The following is a 23,675-nucleotide window of genomic DNA, read 5'->3' as shown; positions in this document are numbered from 1 at the left end:
ACCTCTGCCCGCGTCCTCCGTGCGCGTGGGGCCAGCACCTCTGCCCGCATCTTGGAGGTCGCAGCTGACTGACCCCCAACTCCTGCTCCCGGTTAATAAGGCTCTCTGCTCACCTGCTCCTTGTAACCTCCCCTCCGGCTCTTTCTTGCCTCCGTGCATGGCGTCTTCTGATGCCAGGTGTTGTTCTGTGCCATTGTCACACTTCTCTCCCCCCACCCCTGCCGTCTTCTCCAGAAAAACACGGGAGCCTCTCAGTTCAGCCTGGTCTGTGCTGCATTCCTTCCCGCACCCTCTCCTGACGCCCCTGCAGGCTTCTGTGCCAGCTGCGCCTCAGCCCCCATGCCCTTCCTCTCCGTCCCTGTCTGTCCTGGTGGGGTTCCCAGGGAGCAGGCCCTGATCTGGAGGGCACTGGGAAGTGCTCTTGAGGGGACAGGAAGCGGGACTGGGCAGGGGGAAAAGTTGGGCCACATCCAGGCCTCTGCCAGCGCCACCGGGAGCTGAGACCTGAGCCGCCCCTGGAGTCGGCCAGGTTGTGAGGAGGCGGGGCTTTCTATGCCTGTGTCTACCTGTTACTGGATCTGGGCTGGCTCTGGGGAGGGGCAAGGCCAAGGGCAGTCACAGTGGGGTGCACGTAGCAGTGAGCTGTCAGCAGTCAGCACCCCCCTCACGGGAAGAACACAGTCCTTGCAGCGCCCACAGCGCCCCCACACCCCCTTCTCAGGGCCCGGTGCAGCCCCACCTCCTCCCCTTGTGCTCAGGGAGAATCCATCTCCCACAGTCACTAGTGAGAACTCATTACCTCTGAGCAAAGAGGGAGCTGCCTTATTTGGAATCCTTGCAGCCCTTCCATTCCAGAACACTCTCTCAGTTACTTTAGGGCAGCAGAGTAGTTTAAGAAGCCCACCTAATGTAGGCAGGAGCCTGGTTGGACGGTGGGCGTCGTCTCCTGCTCAGGCATGGTACCGGGGCTTCCCCTGCCTTATCGGTAAACACTCCCGGCTCTCATTCTTTCCATTTCCCGAGGCTCAGAGAGGGTGAGTAAGCCACCTAGGGTCCCACAGCTGGTACCAGGCGAGTCTGAACTCACAGCCTGCCCTGGCCCCTCAGCACGTCGACAGGCTGCATCCCGGCGGGGTCTGTGAGAAGGCAGCACCCTCTTCAGAACCGTGAGGTCCTGAAAGAGAGCGAGCATGTCTTGTCACCTGGTGGCCCACAACTGCGTCGGGACCCCCCCCGCCCCCCGACAGTGGAAACCGCATTCAAACTAAGAGAAGCGAACAAGGCAATTTATTGGCTTATGCAACTAAAAAGGTCGGGGTTTCTAGCTTCCCGTGCAGCTGGGTCCAGGTGTGCAAGTGACGTCCTCCGGCCCTGGCACCTCCCTCCATCTCTGCCCTGCTTTGCTCTCTCTTGCCCGTCTCCGCTCAGACTCTGTCCGCGTGGGAGCTCCTGGATGCTGTGGGCCCACATCCGCCCTCTGCCCAACAATCCCAACTAAAAGACAACTTCTCATTCCCAATACGTCCAGCAGTTGTCCCAGAATTTCGGCCCTCAGCCTGGCTTGCATCACAAGCCCAAACATCCTGAAACCAATCACAGTGACTCACCAGGACTACGGGGCAGGAGGTGCAAGATGGAAAACACGGACTGGCTCGGCCTGGGTTAGGGGCCCATTGCTGGAGTCCAGGGGTCAGGGGCAGCCACCCAGACAGTCCCCGCAGGACGTCGGGATGCCATAAGCAGAAGCGGGACGATGGCTGGCCGCTGGAGGCAGCTGCTGTCCCCTCCATGTGCTGATTTCCCCAAAGATGCTGTCTGCAAATGTCTTTCCCATGGAGCCAGCTTCTGACCTTTCTCAGAAATGTGATTTCAGTGCCTTTGGGAGCTCTGCCTTGGAGTAGAGCTCAGAGACCTTTTTGCTGCCAGGAAAGTGTAATTTCTCTGCTCTCTCCTCAGTAGCGAGGCAGGAGAACCTCTTGACCAAGTACCCTCTCCACGTCCTGAGGTCTGCGCTTTCTGGATCTCTCTTCTCTGAGCCTCTGGCTTTTTCCTCACTGTATCCAAAATCCTAACCCTGCTCGACCAGCCTGAGCAAATGGGGAGAGCTTTGATGAAGCAGCCTGGGGAATGCATCGGCCTTGGCAAATCTGGCCAATCCTGGTAATGGTTTGGAAGGGGATATATGACTTGCTGATTTGCAGATGACACACATTTTGGACGTTTTGCAAATATCAGCAGTGATGAACAGGCAAGGGACTTGAGAGAACCGAAGCGTGGACGAGGAGTAACAAAATTAATTTCCATGTATATAAACACTAATTGACACACCCGAGGAAAATGAACATGGAGCACGGGTGTTAGCTCCACTGGGCGAGCGGCCGCTTTAGGAGCAGCCCCAAATTAGATGGCCTCGCAGCGCGTTCTGCCAGGCGAGCAAAGGGACCACGGGCGCGGGAGAGTCTGCGCCGCTGCGTCTGGTTGTCACGAGGGGCGCTGGCCTTTCTCCTGACACAGATCCCTCACCCACGTCCTCTTCCACCTTCACCTCAAGACCGTGTCCCTCTCAGGGCCCTCACTCTGTCCGTTGGGTCAACGGTGTCTTCTCTTTCCCTCCTTCCATTCAGGCTGTTGAGCGTCCGGGCAGCGCTTGCTGTCTCCAGAGCAGACCCTGAATCTGCCCCCTTCTCCTCTGTTTGGACCCCTTCTTGCCCTTGTCCAGCCCGTGGGGATCGCAGCAGCCTCCGCCCTGGTCTCTCTAGAGAGTCCGACCCCAGTGCCTTTTCTGAGATGCACGTCAGATCGTGTCACTCTCCCACTTTGAAATCTACGCCTCCGGGAGCTCCCCAGGCCAGAGAAGAACATGCAGACGTGATCGAGCCCCTGCCTAACCTTCCAGTCTCGTTTTTCTCCACCCGCCCCCCTTGGTGACTCAGTCCTAACCCCAGGCCACGTGTGGTCCCATCCCAGGGCCTTGGCCCGTGCCATCCTCTCAGCCGAGAATGTTCTTCCAGAAACGCTGAAGACTGGCAGCCTCCTTCCACCTCTGCACCAGGTCTCAGCTCACGTCACCCCCTCCGAGAAGCCCTCCTTGACTAACCCTGCTCCCGCCCAGTCGTGCCCTAGCCCATCTCTCTCTTTCTTCATGGCTCTCATCACTCTGTGGAACCATCGCATTTATCTGTTTACGGATGGATTGTGTGTCTTCACTGCAGTGGAAGCTCCTGGAGAGAGTTCACTACATGTTTGCTTGCTCTGTGTCTCCGGTGCTCAATTAATTATTTGTTTTCCATGAACGGGGAGTTTGGTGAAGCTCAGTGATTTTACTTTGATTCGTTTACCTGCAGGAATCTACTGAAACCTCTTCAGTCAATCATTTATTTAAAAAGAAAGAAACCTTTTATTGACCATCTATTTTTCAGAGACTGTTCTAGGCTCTGGGGACACAAGAGTGACAGTTGTCAGAGTCCCTGCCCCCGTCTTAGTGGGGAAACTGATGGAAACAAATAAGCAAGTCCATGTAGAACATACTGTAAGAAGCGCTGTGATGAAACGTAAAGCAGGGGAAGGACCTAGAGAGTGTCGGGACGTGGTGCTCTTTGGGCCCGAGTGGTCAGGGAAGGCTTCTCGGAGGAGATGACATTTGGACACAGGCTCCGATGGGGAGCTTTTGCTGCTGAACAAACGAACCCAGACTTGAGTGGCAAAGCACAGGCCCCGTTTACTCACGATTGGCTCAACATTCAGTACCTTGGCTGGGCAGTGCTTTTCCTCTGAGCTGGCTTGGCTGGCACCTGCTGGGCCAGCTCCTGTGTCTGGCCAGTCGGCAGATGGGCTGGCAGCTGAATGAGCCAGGATGCCTTCATGTCCGGCAGGTGGGAGGCCATTGGCCGGTGTGACAGGGCGACAAGCCTCCTGGCTCCTGCACATGGCCAGGTCCGAGCGTGGGGACAGGGACAGGCCCCGGCGTCCACGTGCTCTGCAGCCTCTGCTCGCAGCACCTCTGCGTCTGCCCCACGGGCCAAAGCCGATTCCTCCCACCCTGTCCCTGCACAGAGGCAGGGACAGGGTGGGAGGAATGTGGGGCCATTTTGTGTGCTGCCAGTGCTGTCCAAAGCCGTGATGGGCCTGGGACCACATTGGTCACACGTCCTTGTCATCTGCCCCCAAGGTGCTCAGTGACCCTGGCATCAGGTGAGCAGAGGAGCTGAGGCTCAGTTCTAACACGTATGCTGGAAAGGACAGGGGCGTAGGAGAGGAAGCCGGACTCCAGGGAGGGGCCTCCCGGGGCCCCCACCTCTCCTCTAAGCTGAAATGGGTGGGACCGCATGACCTCCGGGCCCTTTTCTTCCAGCGCTGCCGTGGTGGCATTCTGTGCAAGTTGCCACGAGCTTGAAGCTTTTGGACGCAGCACCAAAGGGCGCTCACATAGGCTCCACGTTCCCCAAGGGTGGGAGAGTTCCCTGGGCTGGGGCCTGTTCTCCCGGGAGACCGTTAAGTAAGAGAACTCCCACCCAAGCCTGCGACAGGCCCTGACCAATAGGTTCTTGCCGTTTGAGCTTCCCGGGCAGATGGGTGACTCCCAGGACCACAGGAGATCACTTCTTCATGGTCTCGGGGGTGGGGCAAGGCCAGAGGGTAGAGGTGGCACCACACGTTCCTTCCTTTACCCTGGCTCCTCAGGGTGGTGGCCAATTTGCATAAAACGTCCATTTCCAGTGTTGTGGCTTACTGATGCAGCTGCCTCCCTTTCGTTCCTTGGTGAATCATTGTCTGTACTGAGCTCCTACTATGTGCCAGGCACAGTGCCAGGCTTTGGGGACACAGTGGCCTAGCAGAATAGATGGGGTTTCTGCCCTCGGGGAGTTGTCTGTCATGGCAGATGGATATTTACCTAACGATCACCAAATCCCGGTGGTGACCAGGGCATGGTAGGGGGAGTTCACAGTGACATGGCAGGATGTGAATGGAGGTTTGCTGTCGTCAGAGACGTCCCTGAGGAAGTACGCTGGGATCTGAGGGATGAACACAAGTTAGCCAGGCCCCGGGCATTCCGGAGAGAGCACAGCATGTGCAAAGGTCCTGTGGTGGGCGAAGGCATAGATGAGTGACTTAGTGACGGTCTTGTGAAGCCAGGGACCCCTGGTGCAAGTTAAGGTTAGAGAAATAGATAGAATCGGATGACCTAGGCAGCGTGGGAAGCCACATGAGAGTGTTAAGCGTCGGGTGGGTCGACCTTATCGACACATACAGAAAGGATCCAGGACTGTGTCCCGGTTTAAACAACCCTGGTCCCTTCATCCCGCTGACATTTCCTGAACATGTCTGTGTCCCAGGCCCGAGGGCCCCCAAGAGGAAAGGAAGGTGTGGAGCCCACCCCGAAGGCACTTGGCATTTGAGTCTGGGTTTCCAAGTCGGTAGAAAACGCGGAGGCTAAAGCTCGTTCCTCTTCTCGTCTCCATCTCGGGCGCCTCCCCCTGAATCGCCAGTGTTCACAGGCCCCTTTTCTCCCTGTTGCAGGCCTGCAGCTGAATTTCACTGCCTCCTGGGGCGACCTGCATTACCTGGGGCTCACGGGCCTGGAGGTGGTGAGCAGGGACGGCCAGGCACTGCCCATCCGCCCGCAGCAGATCTCCGCCTGCCCCCGGGACTTAAATGACCTCCCCGAGTATACGGACGACTCCCGGACCCTGGACAAGTAGGTGTCTGTAAGAGGCTTAACTCTCACGACGGCATCTTAGGCTTCAGCTTCAAACCTCAAATAGCAACCTGTACTCCACCTCCTCCCCGCCATCCCGGGAGGTCTGTGCTTGTCCCATTTTGTAGTCGAGGGAAACCAAGGCTCAGAGAGGGCGGGGAGCCTCCCAGGGCCACACAGCTGGGAGTCGTGGGCAGGGTTGGCAGCCAGGTCCTCCTGCTTCGGGCAGCCTGTGCTTTGTGTTCTCTCCACTGCGCTTTTAGCACAGGACATCGAGTATAGTGGCTGCTTGGTAGGCCTCTGCGGGGACGGCTGTCAGGCGCAGGAAGCTTTCCCCTCCTGGAGGTGGGAGGTGACTGCTGAGGAAGTGTCCGTGCTTTCCTCTGCATTCGTCAGATTTCATAAGTCCAGGCTGAGTCAAGCCAGTAACAGAACAAGCCTGAAATACAGCATCGATCCCTGGGGGCCGTCACCTGCTCTTACGCCTTACCCCGCCCCCACTGCTCAGGCTGGGCCCTGCCTGGGCGTGTGAGCAAACGTCTAGGGGCGTCAGAGGGATGAGAGTTCAAATCCCAGCTCTGCCCCCTGCCAGCTAGTTAGTAAGTTTCTTAACCTGTTCAATAATAATAACTGAAATGATAGTTGCTGTTTGTTGAGCAATTATTAAATGCCAGATGCTGGGCTATGCTAAGTAGGTTACAGGGATTCATCCATTTCAACATTAAAGAGCTCTCAGAGGGCCCCATGTAAACTGAGGGACGGAGAGGCTGAAAACTGGCCCAAGGTCATGCAGACGAAGCTGTGAGTGGCGGAATCCTGATCTGAGTGCAGGACCATGGGAGACCGGCACCCATAGACTTAACTTCTGAGTTATGCTGTCTTCTCTGCCTCGGTTTCCCTATCAGTAGAATGGGGACAATAAATCCCATGGCTGGAGGGTGGAAAGGGGATTTCTACTTGACTGCTGCTGCCTCTGCCTGGTCCAGAGTGTGTGTGTGGAGGTCAGTGGGTGACCCCACCCTGCTTCTATAAGGTGCCTCTTAACTGCGACCCGCATGTCCTGTTGTCATTGCCAGCTCGGGGGCCACTCTGCGCTCTGCATCTTGGCAACTCACACTCCTGCGAACTTAGACTTAGGGCTCTTGGATCCCATTCCCCGCTTCCCACCCCCCTCGTTCATCCACACCCACCCACCACCCATTTACCACCCGCCTGCCCAGACTTTAACGCAGCAAATCCCAGGCCTGATAGCATTTCATCTCTAAATATTTCAGTCTGTATCCCCAAACAGTGAAGAAGGACTTTAAAAAGAAAGCAAAATCTCAGTACCATTCTCATACGTAAAAAAATTATCATTCCTTAAATTACTAGATGTCCAGCATGTTCCTATTTCAATGACAGTCTTTTTTTTACAGTTTGTGTCTTGCATTGAGACTCAGATAAGATCCCTGCACTGTGATTGGTTGATATGTTTCTGAAGCCTCTTGTAATCTCTTGCTTCCTTTCCATCTTTTTTCATCTTTTTCTTATAAATTATCTGTCGAAGAAACCAGATTTTTTTGCCCTGGATTTTACTGGTTAAATCTCTATGGTATTGTTTAACCTGTTCCTTGGACCCCAGTATTTCTTGTAAATTGGTCATTAGATCTAGAGGCCTGATCAGATTGGGACAAGACATGACCCTCGGAACACAGATGTCACCGTGTATTCCCTTCAGGACACATAGAATGTCTAGTTGTCAGGCTCTTTGGCGGCCAGCGCTCAGTGCTTAGATCCATTAATTTATTCGGGGTTGCAAACAGGCGATACACCGATCCTCTCAGTCTTTTTTTCATCAGTAAAGAGAAATTTTCCCTTAATTATTTGGTCACTCTGAGGTAGAATTCAAATAGGAAAGGCAGTCTAAAATGCTTGATTCCTTCCCTTTGTTTTTCGGTTTTTAAAATAACAAATTGTTTCTCTAGCATCTTTCAAAAAGTTTGGTTGTTTCTGACTATCGTAAATCATGGAAGGGTTTCAGTCTATTGCTGTTTTTATCCTATGGATGCTCTACCCTGGCAACTCCTGAATCCTGTTTTAACCTTTTTACTGCATTAATTCATTTCAATTTTGGTCTCCAAAATGTGTCAAAAATAATACGGTATTTATATGTTTAAGTAAATACAGTTAAGGTGCTACATTTTATTAAAATAAATGATAACTCGAAAGTATAAAAATCTATTGTTATTCATTCTTGAAAAACACAACTATGTAGAAAAATGTACACCTGCTTTCCTAAACTTCCTTTCTGGCACACTGAGCTCGTGGGGTAAAATTCGAACGCTGCAGTCAGTGGCCTGGAAATACCATTCGACCATAGATAAACATCGCAGCGAAAAGGTTAAAATAGCAGTCTGACGGCTTCCCTGCTTTCTTTTCTTTTTTTTTTTTTTTAAATTTTATTGGGGAAGGGGAACAGGACTTTACTGGGGAACAGTGTGTACTTCCAGGACTTTTTTCCAAGTCAAGTTGTTGTCCTTTCAATCATAGTTGTGGAGGGTGCAGCTCAGCTCCAGGTCCGTTGCCGTTGTTAGTTGCAGGGGGTGCAGCCCACCAACCGGTAGCCTTGTGGTTTGAGAGTGCGCACTCCAACCACCTGAGCCATCTGGCCACCCAGAAGCTGAGCGGCAGCTCGTTGACTTCATCCTAGTTGCGGAGGGCGCAGCTCGCTGGCCCATGTGGGAATCGAACCGGCAGCCCCGTTGCCAAGAGCTCGCGCTTTAACCAACTGAGCCACCTGTCCACCCCCAGCTTCCCTGCTTTCTGACGTGACAAGCTATTCCAGGCTCATCTCGTATATTTCTTTTTAAAAAGAATGATTTTATTATATAAGTTTCCAATGTACTCATCTTGTATATTTCTGTCCCAGACATGGAACCAGCCATTTCTCCACGAAACTCTAGCTCCTTCTGGTGGGAAATGGTATCTAGAGACCATAGTCTGGCCACTGGGGACGCTCATTGCTAGTGGGTTGGTCATTGTTTCTAGGCTTTTCCTGTGGACAAAGGTAGGAGGTGTCATGTGGATATTCTTGTAGGGACCTCCCTGCACAGTCAGCTGTAAACGCTTCAACAAGCCTCTCGACTCTCAAAATTGGGCAGCAGTTTTGCTCTCAGGCAGCTCCAGCTCCAGGACAGAGAGGTAATTGCTTTTGGAAGGAAATGGAAGGTTCTGTAGTCAGCTTAACTCCACAAACACCCAGTGTTAAATGGCTGAATTTCCTGTTTTCCGATGCCAGCGATTGTAAAACACACTATCCTCCATCAGTTTAATAACAGCCTTTTAGAGAAAAAAAGGAAACATTACCTTCCTGGATAAACACTTAGATGATCAGATTTGTGCCAACTCTAAAACTTTAAATGTAAAAGGGGGGAAAAAAAGAAGTTTATTTTAAAAATCCAGGAAACATGGCAACAGCGTGAGTTTCTCCCAGTGCAGCAGCTTCAAAGTCACCAGGAAAATGGAAGGGTGAGGGGATGGCATCGCCCAAGAGACTGAGAGGGACGCCCCCGTCCCCAAGGCCGGGCCGGGAGCCAGAAGGATAGAGGCTCGATTCTGGGCTGGGCTGAAGCGAGCTGGGCAGTCCAGGGCAGCTGGCAGCTTTGGGACAAACATGGGCAGAGGGGAGGAGGACGAGGCAGGAGAGCCAGAAACTGGCCAGGATAGGGGTGCAACGTGGGCAAGGGGACACATTCAGAACAGCGGCTGAGAAGCACACCGACCTGTTGGTGGGAAGCTCCCTGACATGCCCAGGCTGTGTGGTGCTAGGCCGGACCCGCTCCCACAGCTGCCCAGGAGCTGCCAAACTCATCCCGACGCTTTAGCGTCTCTCCCCAAGCCCAAGGAAGAAAGGATAGAAGCCTCTCCAAATGTGCAGTCGAGTCATTACAGCATTTTACAGAAAGTCTGGACGAGAGAGCGAGGTTCATGTCCCATCCTTCCGCTCTGACACGCTCGCTGTGTTTTTCCCTTTTGTGTCGCCGCTCTGGTCCTGTCCTCATTGTGCAGCTCCAAGGTCGGCTCAGGCCCCGCCCACCATGGCCCCCACGTTACTGCACCAGCCCGGCAATTGTCGCTTTTAACAGCTGTGCAGATTGAGCCTTTTCCCTGTTCTCAGACCTCTTAGGTTATTTTTTTATTTTTCTCATATAAATAAGATTATAATGAATATCTTGGTGCCGATAGCCTTTCCCACATGTTGAATACATTTTCCTGAGGGGACAAAAATTCCAGAAAACGGAATCACCGGCTTAAAGGGTCCTGAAAAGGGACACATTCCCTGCCCCTCCCCCTTTACAAAAATACTGGTGACTGCTTCCCTGCCCCTTAAATAGCATAGATGGTTACTTTTTCCCCTGTTTTCTTATTTTGTCTCGTCTCAGGTGAGATGAGGTGGCCCCGCACTGTTGCTTTAATTAGTCTCACCTCCCTTAGTGGGCTCGATGGGGCCAGGTCCGGGTGCAGACCCCATGCTGGGCCACCCCCACCTCACCGCTCCCGCCCCTCTGCGTGCAGGTTAATCGATGGAGCCAACCTCACAATGGAGGACGAGCACATGTGGCTGGTCCCCTTCTCACCGGGCCTGGACCACATAGTCACCATTTGCTTCGACAGAGCTGAAAGTATCGCGGGCCTGCGCTTCTGGAACTACAATAAATCTCCTGAGGACACCTATCGAGGGGTGAGCCGGGACGGGGGGCCGTGCCCAGCCCACTGTCAGGAAAAGGGGGCCGTGATGAATGGTCAGCCTGGCTGCCAGAGAGGAGCATAAATCCTCCAGAACTTTCCAAATGGAGCTGGGGGTTACAGCCAGGGACAGAGCACGCTGCCGTGTCCTTCCTCTGCAAACAGCAAATGCAGGCGTGTAAAAGCCTAGGCAGTTAGGGAAACTGCAGCAGCTCGCCTCTTCTGGGGGTTCTGGGCCCTCAGCAGGCTGGGCCCCAACTTGCAGTGTTGGTTGAAGTCCTGTTGTGCCTCGTGCGCTTCCTGGGGTCAGGCGTTTCTCTGGACCCTCGTGCCAGCCTCTGGGGGGCAGGTGTTATCCCTCCATCTTTTAGGGTATCAATAAGTGAAGTTCAGAAAGAGCCAGTCACTCCTCCGGCGTCCCACAGCGAGAGCCCCAGTCCACATCTGCCTGGCTTGGGGCCCACACTCGAAGCTCCATACTGTTGTCCGTCTGCTGGGTGGGAAAGCGCAGCGGCCTCCCCTGGGAGGGGGAAACAGGCATCAGAAGTGCCCGTTTGCCTGAGCTTTTCTGACCTGTGTGACTAGGAACCATGAAAGATGTATCCCCTCCCACTACACGGAAGTGTCGCCTGAATACAGTAATGCAGTTAGGGCCCTGGGGTCACAAGCCCTGAGCCTGAATCTCTGCCTGACCCTTACCAGCCGTGTGACCTTTGCAACGTGGTCTGCTTTCCCAGCCTCAGTTTCCTTGTCTGTGAAATTAGGAGGAGGAGGATGTCTGCCTTGGAAGGTGGCCGTCACCCCTTTCCCACATGAAAACTGACAGCCAGGACTTGGCCTCGGGTCTTGAGAGCCCGGTCTGGGCTCCCCCCACGTGCCAAAGTCCTGCAAGAGGTTATAACAGAAGCCCCCTCCGAGGGAATGAACAGAGGCCTGGGGAAGTCAGGGTTGCTTCCTGGAGGAGGTGTTGGCCCCGGAAGAGGGACGGTTCTCCCCAGACCTCTGCTTTGCTCTGTTGCCAGCTTCATGTCCAAGTGGCTTTCTCCATGGGGCAGACCCTGGCAGCTCTAGGCTTCTGTCCTGCAGGCTCGAAATCCAGCAGAAGAGAGAACTCCTCTCTTGAAGCGAGCCAGCAAGACCCCAGCAGTCACACTGACTGTGCTGGCCAAGTTCCAGGAGGGTGGACCAATCACATGACGTGTGGGTTAGAGTTCTCAATCGGGCTAGTCCGGGATCCAGGCTCAGCCCTGGGTCGGGGCTGGAATTACCCCCAAGAAAGCGGAGTGAACATAGCGACGGTTTTTGGGTCCCCCCATCCAGCCATGCCTGAAGCCGGTCGCCCTACACTTTTCAGGTTTATGTGCCCAGTGACTAACCAACTTATATAATGGTGGGGGGGCTCCCTCAATACTGAAGGAACGAAAGCTCCAGGGGCATACGAGTTATGCATGAGACCCAGGGCAAGGCCCCTTTTCTCTCTGCATGGAGGAGCCCTCTGCCTCTCCCGACGTGAAATTCCACCAGTTTGGTCAGCAGCTGGGCCCACGGAAGGTGGGGTAAGGTGCCGAGAAGCCCCGATTCCGAAATGTGTGGCCGGAGAAGGGGTACTGCTTATTTCCCCCTTCTGCTCACTCTCCACCCCCTACCCAGGGCAAACAGAGCGGAGCCACCTTTCACTCTGCCACTAAGGCTTTGAGATTTATTGCTGGATCCTGGCTGGCAAAATCTGGCCTGGGACAGGGGGGTCTGTTGGCCCAAATCTCATTGATTCAGCAAGCTCTTGGTAAGCACCTACTGTGTGCCAGGCCCTGAGACAGATGTAGAGATGGTCCAGCTGGGATCTGTGCCACCAAGGGAGACCCACAGCCGCCAAGGACACTGCTAGGAGCACGAACCCTAAAAGGACGAGCTAAGCGCTCTGAGAAGGTAGAGCAGGAAGTACTGGATCAGCGGGTGGTGTGTGAGCCCGGGCTCGAGGAAGGAGCTGTACACTTATTAGGCATAGATTTTGTGCCAGGCGCTGTCCTGTTGTGGATGCTCTACCTGAGTTATTATTGAGCCCATTTAACAGATGAGGAGATTGAGGCACAGAGAGGTTAAGTAACTTGCACAACTAACAATAGTGGATGTCAGAGCACCGGAGTCCATGCCCTTGACCTCCGTGTTGTACCACCCGAGGCCCTGCAGCTGAGTGGATGGCAGAATGTCTGTACCTTGCACCGTGGCAGGAGCCTCATCTGCCTGGCCCCCTGCTGTCAGCCCAGCACCCAGCACAGCACCTGGCACAGAGGAGGGATGACACTGGAAAGTGGGCTGGAAGAAAGGCCAGCCCACGCTCTTTTTCAGGCTGGGGGCTCTGAAGTCTCTCCGGCCGCCATACGTGCCAGCTGCCAGCAGCACCAACCATGTCAGCACACACTGCTGTCCTCCCCGCTGGCTTCTTCCTTCAGGCGTGTTTTCTCTTTTGTTTGCTAGGCCAAAATCGTCCACGTCTCCCTGGACGGCCTGTGCGTCTCCCCTCCAGAAGGCTTCCTCATCCGGAAGGGACCGGGCAACTGCCACTTCGATTTTGCTCAAGAAATCCTCTTTGTGGACCATCTACAGGCTCGGCTGCCCCAGCCGGCCCAGAGGTGAGGGGGTGTTGCGTCTGTCCCTCCCACACGCGTCTGTCCCCGTCCGCCGGCCTCGGCTCTGCTCTGCCGCGCTCTTAAGTGTCCACCTAAAGCGTTTTGAAATGGTGATCAAACACATTGCTTTGCAACTCCACCGTGTCTAAAGCTCAGCCAAGCCTCTCGGAAGCCTGTGGGGTCGACCCACCTTGTCTCCGTGTTTGGGTTTCTCAACGTCTGGAGTGTTTGAGCTTTTAAATGCTTCGTTACGTTTCCTGCTGGGAAAAGAGGATCCCGGCTGCCTGATTCCAAAATTGCCCGCTGGCTGGTTCAGGGAAGGGCCTTCCTTCTCTTGTTTCTGTGTTCCTGATTTAGAAACATCGGAAGAGAAAAACAGGGCCGAACATGGCGTGGATTCCCTGGGATTTCTTGGCCCCAGTCTCAGCTATATTACGTTCAAAGCAATTTGTAAATGCCACGTGAAGGTCACTCATTTAAACCCCCTGATGTCCAAACGCCAGAGGGCAAGCTCTGGAAACGAAATGAGTTTCCACTGCCGCTGGGATCACTTCTTGGGCCGGTCACTGGGAACAGTCACTTAATTATAACATTGCCCTTGAAATGCAAGGAAACCAGGCCAGGGCTGGAGAGCAGTGGCTGCCCACCAGGGAGAGGAGCCCCATGGGGAGAAATGCGGACAAGGAGAGAGCTCTCCCTCCCAAGTGCCTGCTCTGTGCCTGACGCTTTGTTTTTATTCAAGTAGGGCTTATTATGCCCATTTTACAGATGTGGGGACTGAGGCCCCGGCTAGTGAAGCCACTTGCTCAGGAACAGGAAGCCAAAGCCTTCAGGGCACTCCCCACCTTCCAGCTTCCTCTCCCTGCCCTGCTCCCACCCCACCCCATCCATACTCAGCTTCTCTGGCCAACACCCACCCCCCGCCCAGCCCCTTCCTCCCTCTGGGCCTTTGCTCTGGCTGCTTCTGGCTTGAGAGGCTTGGCTCTGACTCTGCCCATGGCTGTGTCCGCCCCAGCTCGCTGCCGCTGCCCAGCTCTCCACCCCACTGCCCCGTCATGGGGCTCGCTCAGCTCTTAGCACAACGTGGACTTACCCTGTTCACGAAGGGGCAGTAGAGGGGCGGTTAAGAGACAACCTCGGGTGACATCCCAGTTCTGCCTCCCACTAGCTGTGTGACCTTGAGAAGTGACTTCACTTCTCTCTACTCGTTTTCCTCGTTCACAACCCAGAGATAAGAGCACCCACGTCGCAGGGTAGTTGTGAGCATGAAGGGTCCATCCCGGGGAAGCCGAGAATGCAGGGCCGGCGTTGGCCGTCACTGAGCCCCCCGCCCCCGGCACAGGGGGCACTCCACTGCCTCCCAGGGGACACTGTGTCCTCCGAGTCCCCAGGGAATAACTGACCGGTGATTCGGACCACTGCGATCTCCTGCTTATGGATGCTGTTTTGTGTTTCTTCAGGCTCAACACGAAAAGCCTGGAGCAGGCAAGCATGGAGTACGAGGCCCCCCTGATGCCCTGCGGCTGTATCCTCCCCCGTTACCCGCTGCCCTGCCTGGGCTCGGGGCCAGGTCTGGGACCCAGGGAGAGGGCGCCTAGATTTCCTAGGAGAGGGTGGAAGGGCTCCCTGGTCTCGGGCACACTGGTGCTGCTGGGACTGGGGCAGCACCAGAACTCTAGCTGGGAGGGGCCGAGGAGCTGGACCTGACCCCCCGGGACGAGACTGGGGGGCTGTCCTTGGGACCAGGCTGGGAGGAGGAGAAGAAGGAACAGCAGCTCGAATTTACTGGACCCCAACTGCGGCCCGGCACTGTTCACGATGGTTGCCTGCATTAACTTGCCATATTAGCCCCATGTGGTGGGTTCTGCTCCCATCCCCATTTCACAAGGTGGGGAAACTGAGGCACGGAGCGGCTAAGTAACCTGCCCAAGGCTGCAGAGCTGGCAAGGGGCAGGGCCGGGTTGGTGACACAGGCAACCTGGCTCTCTCACGCGCCAGTTCTCCCGGAAGGACTGCCTCTGGCTGTGGTACCACCGGGGCCCTGCCATTCGTCAGGTTTCCTGTCCTGCCTGCTCCTGAGAATTCTGGGAGCGAGTGGGGGGGCAGGGCTGAGGAAGGGCTTGATGTCAGCAATGGGGGGTCACCTGCCACAGCCCATTCCTCCTGCTGCTGCAGAGATCATGCATTCCCCACGCGCCCCGACAGCCCGCACACTTGGAGTGGATGGAGGCGGGAGCAGGGTCTCTCGTCTGTCATTTTACAACCAGGGGAACTGAGGCATGAGACAGCGTGAGGCCTGGTCAGCTTGTTCAGCCCCATACAGTGCGTTTGGGACACACACGTATCCCCATCCTGTGAGCTTCCTGGACAGTACGGTCCTCTCCCGTCTTCTGGGGCCTGGAAAAAGGTTTTCAATCTCAGCGCGTGCGCGCGCACACAGTTTAAAGAAAATCTAATGCCACATATTTTGATAGGCTTCAGTCTCAGTGAGATAAAATCATTTTTTTCTCGTTCTTCTATATAAACCAAAAAAAGAAAAAAATTCACATCCCTATGTTATCTTTGTCGTCGTTTTACTTTGTTCTCAGAAACTGAAAGCTGTTTTTCCTTAATAACACGTCCCAGTCATTTTCCAGTTTCAGCTCCTGACCAGCTGGGGTGACCCGTACTACATTGGTCTTACGGGCCTGGAGCTGTATGACGAGCGGGGAGAGAAGATCCCTCTGTCTGAAAACAGTATCCTTTCCAGGCGGGAGGGCCCCCCCCCCCAACTGCCGGGAGCCTGGGGGGTCGGGGGAAGGCGCAGAAGCCCTGAATGGACAGGGCGATGACCCTGCAGGAATCAGCCCTGGGATTAAAAATGCCACAGGCTCTGTTTCCGGTCAGATGCCGGCCCTCGGGGTGGGCACAGCAGGGAGCAGTGGGCAGCCAGGCCTCACCAGGGATCCATCACCCAGAGCCCTGTGGTCCTGGGAACTGGAAGAGGCTCCCAACTGCAGCTCCCCTTGGAGAACCACGGCCACCTGGGAGTCGTAAAGGCTCTGACAAGGCCTGCAGGGACCGACCTGCTCCTCTGCCTTCAACTCAGTGTGTCCTGAGTTTATTGACCCTGGAACCCTGTGGTGTGGAACGGCTTTTAACTCTTTTAAATGAGTTGCTGATGTGTTTTAGAAACCAGGTGTCACATAACCACCCCAGTCTTTAGCGTCTCATGAGAACGTGGCAATGGGAGGCCAGTTATACACAGCGACGATGGCTGGACCCGAGTATCCGCTCCCCTTTCCCCCAAGGCGCCCTTCTCATTGATCTCAGCCCTCACTCACTGATAACCACCAGGCCCCCGAAACCCCGTGTTAGCATTTGCTGAGGGCTCACGCTGCAGGCACTGTGCCAGGCTCGTCACACAGTCAGTCCCTCATTTGCCCTCACGACAGTCTTGTGAAGTCAGTGCTGTTGTTACCCCATTGTACAGATGAGGAACCGAGACACAGAGAGGTTGAGCAACTTGCCCGAGGTTGCACAGCCAGTGAATGATGGAGCTGGGAGTCTGGCCCCAGAGACCATGCTCTTGACTGCTGAACTGGCCCCTCTGGGCTCTCAACCTGTGATTCCCCAACCCAGCACAGTTAGGGACCTGCTAGAGCAGGTCAAACCCCAAAGCCTACCTGGCATCTCTTCGGGGTTCCCCGGCTCCTGTTGGGTCCTGTTCTGCCTTCTCCTGGTGACATGATAATCCTCCCTTGGGATAAATGATTCTGGATGGTTTGGGCTGTTCACTGATTCCAAAGGGCTCACATCCAGTGTCCTCTGAGATGCTCCTGTCAATTCTGGGATGTAGAAATTTTATACCCATTTTACAGATGAGGAAACAGGCCTAGGGATGTCCCGTGACTTGCCCAAGACCTCACAGGTCAGAATGGCAGAGCCAGAGCTGGAACCGGCTTCTCTAGGCCGGCGTTAATGCCTGTCCGTGGAGTAGCTGTAGCTGGGTCAGGCTTCTCCAGTCCTTCCGGTCTTGGCACAGCCCTCACAGGCCAAGGCAGAGTCCAGCCATGACCTTGCAAAAGAAACCCTTCGCAGCAGCGTTTGCCCCCCACTCTCCAGAGTGTCAGCAGCGTATTTCCCCAGCAGTTCTGGGACCCCCCCCTTTCCAGCTGTCTGTCTGCGTTGTTTCAGTTCCTCCCCTTTCCTTAGAACTGGCTGCCCCTCCCCACTCACCCCCACTCCTCTTGGCCTCCATGCTCTTGTTTCCCCCGGAACATGTCTAATCTGGCTGTCATTTCTCTGGCTGCCCAAAGCAGCAGACGGCTGCTCTCCCAGCCAGCCCCCGCCAGCCCCACCAGGCCCCGTGTCCCCCGAGCCCTGCAGTCCGTGTGACAGGCTGACGGCCGCGAGAGGGGCCCAGGGGTGAGCACACTGCTTTGAGTTATGGCCGCTTAGAGGCCTCCGCAGATATCGCCGCCTTCCCCGACAGTGTCAACTGCCTGGAGGGCGTGTGCGGGGACGTCCGGACCCCCGACAAGCTCATCGACCAAGTGAACGACACCAGTGACGGCAGGCACATGTGGCTGGCTCCCATCCTGCCGGGCCTGGTGGGTCCCAGCGGCCCCCAGCCGGGGGTGGGCAGGGATCTGGGGAGCCCGTTTCAAACGTACCTTTCTGCCAGGCCAAGTGAATCTTGAATGAGTCCAAATGCCCGGGAGCTTTCAGGGAGGCTCAGGGCGTAGCCACCAGCTCTTCCAGGCCAGCAGTTCTTTCTCTTTGCTCTGGGGCGCTTATTATAGGGGCCAGCAGGGAGATAAGGGCCACGTGGGACTCTGAAGCCGGGAGCCCCAGGGTAGCAGGCCTGGGGGCTGGGGCATCCGCGGTGGGCATCGGTCTCTGGTTCTCTTTCCTGCCTCTGCCGCTCCCTGCAGCCCACTCTGCCCCACCCTCTCCATTCACTTTCTCCTTCCTTATGTCACCAGGCATTTGACCCCAACTGTGCCCACTCTCTGACCAAATCTGCCTGGTCGTCTCTGCCAACACACTGACTCAGTTTCCCCAATCGCAGACCCTGCCATGGGTCCTGCTGGTCTTTTTTCTCCAAGGCCTGATGGTGAACCTAAGGGTATCCTCCACCCACCTGGGCCTTGTCGATGGAGGTAGAGAGGGAGGAGAGAGGCCAGGAGACGGGACAGGCGGGTTTAGCACCCACCAGCCTCCCAGCCACGCGGCCAGACGCCTGGGTTGGTGTCAGGCGGGGTCTCAGGTCCCGCTCCCACATAAGGACGCAGGACATGGCGAGGCCAAAAAGGAACACCCACGGAGCCATAGATAGGGGAGTCAGACCACTATCTTCTCACTGGGGCTGGGTTGGAGACACAGGAAGCAGGAGCCATGCGATCCGCAGCCTGCCCTCCACTTCTCTGCCAACCAACCTTACTTGCTAACTGCAATCCGCACTTACTAGCTCAGCCCTGGTAGTTATATTAGTGGCTAATGGCCAACTAGTCACAGCTGACGGCCATCTACTACCCGAGCCAGCACTTTTCCACGTGAGGCCAAGAGCCTGGAAGCTGCTCTCCTGGCACTGTCCCCACCATCGGGATGTGCAGCAGCCTGGGGCACTTGTGTGACCACTGAAGGGTCCCCTCTTCCGCTCCATGTGATTAGACGGAGGGATAAGGGGGTACGTTTTCCTCTCCAAACACAGGAAGGGCAGCATCGGCAGTTCTGTGCTGCAGGTTTTCCAAAGACCCTTCCCCCAAACTGCCCCACCCCAGCTTCAGGGTCCTCAGCTTTCCCTGAGGCCAGTCCTCTCGCCCCAGCCCCACCCCTGCAAAGGGGGTACACAGGCCCACCAGCCCTCAGACCCCGGCCACACGCTCGTGGCCCCCATGCCGGTCCAGCCTGCCATCATCTCGGGGCACTTGGGGCAACCCGAGGATGGCCGCAGGCTGAGACCAGGACAGAAACGGGCACAGCGAAGCCCGGAGCCTGTGCCAACACTGAAGGCTTGTTGCTTCGTTCCATCTTACAAGGGCCCCTGATAGTTGAGAGTCTTCTGGAGAGAGAGGAGATGGGAGGCTGTTGGGTCCCACGTCACTAGCTGACGCCACTCCCGATCTGGCCCACCCCCTCTGTTCGCCCTCCCCGCAGAGGTTCAAGGACTCAAGGACTCCTGCTGCAAATTACCCAGCGGTGCCCTAGGGCCCGTCTGCTCTGCTTTCCGGGATTGGGGAAAGGACAGACAGGTCACTGACTGCCTGGGGCTCCTTGACTCAGGAGTTGAGGCCTGTCCCCTTGGCCCTCGGTGCCCCAGACCGTGCTTCTGGCCTGACCTGGGGGAAAGGGAAGGGCTCACCCAGTTCTCCGCGGGTATTGAAATGGGGGCCACGCCAGGCCCAAGAAAGCAGGCCCTCCAAGAGCCAGCTCAGCGGTTTGTTGCAAAGGCAGCCACACGTGAGCTGACTCGCGATGGGCTTGGAGCAGATGAAAGGCAGCGGGAACCCCCTGCCCCCAGCCGTGAGCAGCGCTGGCTCACGTGAGCGCGCTGCCTGTGGGGGGGGGCTCCCAGGCGCGCCCCCCACACACACCTGGCAGCCCCCGCCCAGCCCAGCGTCTCTGTTTGCAAACATGCCTGTTTTAATTAGTGCTTCTCTCTGACAGGTGAACCGGGTTTATGTGATTTTCGATCTCCCTACCACGGTGTCCATGATCAAACTGTGGAATTACGCGAAAACGCCCCAACGAGGGGTGAAGGAGTTCGGCGTAAGTACTTATTAGCTGGTTCTTTTTTTTTTGTTAGATCATCACACTCGCTGGTAATTAGCCACCACCAGCAGGTATCATTTGTCACAGTTTGATTGACTTCTCTCGGTTGCAACCTTAGACAGAAATTCCAGGTCTTCCATGCAAGGAAATCTGCCATCCAACTGTGAATTCAAACCGCCACCGAGCGATTTGAGTCATAGCCCTGAAAACACAGAAAGTGCCTCTTCTTTCATCTTCTCGTAGTGGTTTAGGGGGTTCTTCGTTCAGGCGGTGGGGGTGGGGGCGACTCTGGGTTGGGGAGCGTGGGGACCTCCCAGCTCTGCCCCCTGGGCGCAAGGTATTTCAGTCCCCTGAGCCTCAGCTTCCTGAGGGCCTGTGCCTTCGCCAATGGTTGTGACGATGTAAAGTCCCGACACAGGCCCGGCACCTGTAAGCGAAGCTCGGCGCAGTGATGCGCTTTTCACGAGGTCGCAGGTGGGCAGGGGGCGGGGCCTCCGCCCAGCGCCGCCTCTGTGCCTCCAGCTTCTGGTGGACGACTTGCTGGTGTACAACGGGATCCTGGCCATGGTGGGCCACCTGGTGGGGGGCATCCTGCCCACGTGCGAGCCCACGGTGCCCCACCACACCATCCTTTTCACGGAGGACACGGACATCTGCCAGCAAGAGAAACACACCGCCGTCAGGTGCGCCCCGAGCCCCGCGCCACAACCCGCCCCCCCGCCCCGGCCCCCCCAGCCCTGCCGAGGACAGACGCCAGGGACACGCGGCCTGGGCCTGATGGAGCCGTCCGTCTTCTCCCTCCCGGCTACAGGCAGCTGGAGGACCAGGATGTCCAGATGATGAATGAAAACCAAATCGTTACCAACTCGAAAAGGAAGCAGAGGGCAGCGGACCCAGGTCAGCGTCTGCGCTCTGCCCACTCGGGAGTTTGGGCTGAAGAGAGGAGCTGGCAGCAGCACACACCCCCTCGCCCGGCTGCCCTCAGACCCCTCTTGTCCACCTAGGAGGGGCGGATGGGGCAGAACCCCGAGCCACGTGGCCCCTTCCTCCTGTGGGGCCTGGTGGCCTGGTGCCACTTCCCGGAAGCCAGGCCTTTGCACACAGAGGGAGAAGCCCGTTGAGGGCAGAAGCATGTTAGCAAAGGGGGTGCGCTGGGCCGTGGGAAGCCAGGAGCGGACGCATAGGCCGAGGCCTTCCCAGATGAGGTCGTGTGTGAGCTGCTTCCTCCAAGATGCATGGAGTCGGCCCCGCGGAGGGGACAGTGTGAGGGGAGGCCTGCTCCAGGCAGAGGGGCTGCGTCAGCGGCCAGGGGCGGGGCTCAGGCTGCTGGGAGGTGCAGGGGGGGCCCAGGTCTGCAAGGGCCTGGTGGCCACCCAGACATTGCGATTTCAGCCTGAGGGCAAGCGGCAGCCCTCCAGGGGTGATGCTGGTAACCTGATCCCTCTGTGCTCTCTCTCCCCCCCACACAGCCTTACGCCCCAAAACCTGCATAAGTGAGAAGGAGACAGCCAGGCGGTGGTGGTGCTGACTGGTAAAGGAGGAAGAGCTGGTCCTCGGCCAGCGTGGGGCGCCGGCACTGGCCGCCACTCAGCACCTGTGTCCCCCGCTCTCTGCCCTCAGCGTCGGCCAGCCCAGACCCCAGGGCCGGAAGAGCTGTGGCGTGGAGGGGAGCCCACTGGGGAAAAGGGACTTCAGGGGTGGACGGCCCTTGGTTACAGGCAGGAGGAGCCAAGGCCGCTGCTACAAGACGAGCTGTGGCCTCTGACTCTCCCCAGCAGGGAGCCCGGACACCCGGCTTGGTGCCTCTCCCATAAGACCCAGCAAAGGAGGGCCGGCGTCCACTGCGGCCTGTCATAGGTTCCCTGCCTCGGGCCTGGGCAGGAAGGTGCCTGGGAAGGTCTCCATGCAGCCCGGAGCCTGGCTGAGCGGGCAGGGGGACCAGGCCTCAAACACCAATGCCAACACGCGGGGAGTGCTGGTCGGGGGGGCTCCACTTTCAGGGTCCCAAGCTGAGCTGCCAGTGCCCCCTCCCCCATACACATCCCGGCCTCATTTGGGGGCTGGCGGAGCTGGCTGAGAGGGTGGGATTGTCCCCTGGACCCCCAGTGTCTAACGTGGATTGCCACAATGCCCTCACCCATACCGGTCCTGCTGGTCCTGCAGGGGCGTCGGGCCTCTTGTCAGGCCTGAGAAGGGATTAGCCAACGACACGTGTACTGCTGAGGAAAGGAAGGGAGCTGTGCCCACCCGCTGTCCAGTGCTGGGCTCCCCCTGGCATGCCTGCACTGTCCCTGTGGCACTGCCAGACCCAGACAGGACCGGCAGTCGGGCAGCTTCCAACCCCAGACGGCCAGCGGGGCCCATGCAGATGCCCTCTGGCCACAGGGGAGGACCAGTGCCACAGCCCCCCTTCAGCCCCAGCCCCTCTGGACACAACTCTGTCTGGAGGGAGGGGGCCCTCATGGCTCTCCCTGCCGTGTCCCTGGGGTCTGATGGCAGCCTTTTCTTGCTTGCTCGCTTGCTTTTTGTCCCCCTCTGTGCCCTTGGAGTCGGGCAGTGAGGTTCTTGCTGCCCAGGCCCCGCCCCTTCTCCCTCTTCCAGCAGCTTCCCAGCAAGTTGGAAAGGTGCCTTGCACCCCCAGCCGAGAGAAGCCCAGAACGCATCTATTTCCATCTATGTAACAAGCTCGGATCGGGGACCTAATTGCTTTCCCAGTGGTGGGTAATTTCTCGTCCCAATATTAATCCGCTGTTTTCCTGGCGCCCAGCCCAGCCCGGCCTGCGGCGACACTGTACTCCAATGCGTTCCCATGCGCCCGAGAGCCCTGCAAACACGTTATGAGCTTTGCAGCTTCCGCGTGCGCGGGCAGCTGTGCAAATGCGCTTTTCATTTGGAGCATGGGGTCGATGTGAATATAAGAAATTGTTTCTCCTCAAGAAGATACATCATTTCTGGAGTTTCCAAGCCCCCACTTCTCTGCTCACCTCTGGGATGCGGCGAGCTACCCCCAGGGCCTCCAGGCGCCCAGGAGAGCTGGTGCGGGTGGGGTGGGGGTGGGGGAGTCGAGGGCTGATCACACCCGCCCCTCGTGACCAAAGCCAGTGTGGTGGCTTTAAAGGGAGCCCAGCCGTCCATACCCACCTGAGGCACGAGCACAGGTCAGATTTGTGGGGGAGAGCACAAACGCCACACACGCTCGCTCCTGGAATCTCCGCTGATATTTATAATAATTGAATGAAAATTCAATTGTATGGACCATGCAATTTAGGAGGAAAGAAAGCCTGTACAGGCATTAACTCTAAAATAAATGTCTATTTTTTTCTCTTGCACAATCAGTAGATGTTATTAAGAGTAGAGTTTGACCCCCTGGCTTTGGGGTCAAGAACTGCTGCAGTCACTGGAGCCTGGCCAGGTGACATGGGGGACGTCCCCTCTCTGAGCTCCTTTTCCCCCACCTGCGAATGGGGACAAGATGCTGGCACTGAGTGTCAAACAGATGCCAGAGCCCGCCCGTACACGGTGGTGACTTCACGCCTGGCACTCACTCGATCCCAGTCATGGCCCTATGGGGTGGGGCCCACGGTGATCATCCTTACAGATAAGGGGGCAGAAGCCCAGAGAGGTTGAATAACTTACCGAAGAGCCCAGCTTTGGCAGCCATTGGCCAACGCACAGGTCCTGAGAGAGCCACAGGCCCGGGCCCAGGGGTGAGGTCTCCTGGGGTTTTGGCCCTGGGGGTTCCTTTCAGCGCGTGCGGACCCTGGAAGCCGGTACCCAGATGCCCGATTGCGGGCCTCTTCTGCAGTTCCCACTGCCCGGCTTCTGTGGGGGTGAGCGTGGCAGTTCTGCTGGCGTCGGGATGAAGCAGCCCG

The 23,675-nt window shown here is 56.7% G+C and overlaps 1 protein-coding gene across 1 annotated transcript in view; it reads left to right on the top strand.

Moving 5' to 3' along the window:
* KATNIP (katanin interacting protein) overlaps positions 1 to 23,132 on the top strand; it is a 113,606-nt gene extending 90,474 nt beyond the window's left edge. The window contains exons 19-28 of the mRNA XM_033102108.1: positions 5,518 to 5,695; positions 10,250 to 10,415; positions 12,896 to 13,050; positions 14,508 to 14,572; positions 15,673 to 15,783; positions 17,500 to 17,639; positions 19,699 to 19,800; positions 20,326 to 20,486; positions 20,615 to 20,700; positions 21,273 to 23,132. Coding sequence (XP_032957999.1) covers positions 5,518 to 5,695; positions 10,250 to 10,415; positions 12,896 to 13,050; positions 14,508 to 14,572; positions 15,673 to 15,783; positions 17,500 to 17,639; positions 19,699 to 19,800; positions 20,326 to 20,486; positions 20,615 to 20,700; positions 21,273 to 21,331 — 1,223 coding nt within the window. The 3' untranslated portion in view covers positions 21,332 to 23,132. The remainder of the gene's footprint in view (positions 1 to 5,517; positions 5,696 to 10,249; positions 10,416 to 12,895; positions 13,051 to 14,507; positions 14,573 to 15,672; positions 15,784 to 17,499; positions 17,640 to 19,698; positions 19,801 to 20,325; positions 20,487 to 20,614; positions 20,701 to 21,272) is intronic.
* Positions 23,133 to 23,675: the final 543 nt, after the last annotated feature.

Source organism: Rhinolophus ferrumequinum, assembly GCF_004115265.2.
Source record: "Rhinolophus ferrumequinum isolate MPI-CBG mRhiFer1 chromosome 15 unlocalized genomic scaffold, mRhiFer1_v1.p scaffold_54_arrow_ctg1_1, whole genome shotgun sequence".
Taxonomy (NCBI): Eukaryota; Metazoa; Chordata; class Mammalia; order Chiroptera; family Rhinolophidae; genus Rhinolophus; species Rhinolophus ferrumequinum.
Note: the sequence above shows the minus strand (reverse complement) of the source record. Positions and strands in the feature narration are given on the sequence as shown.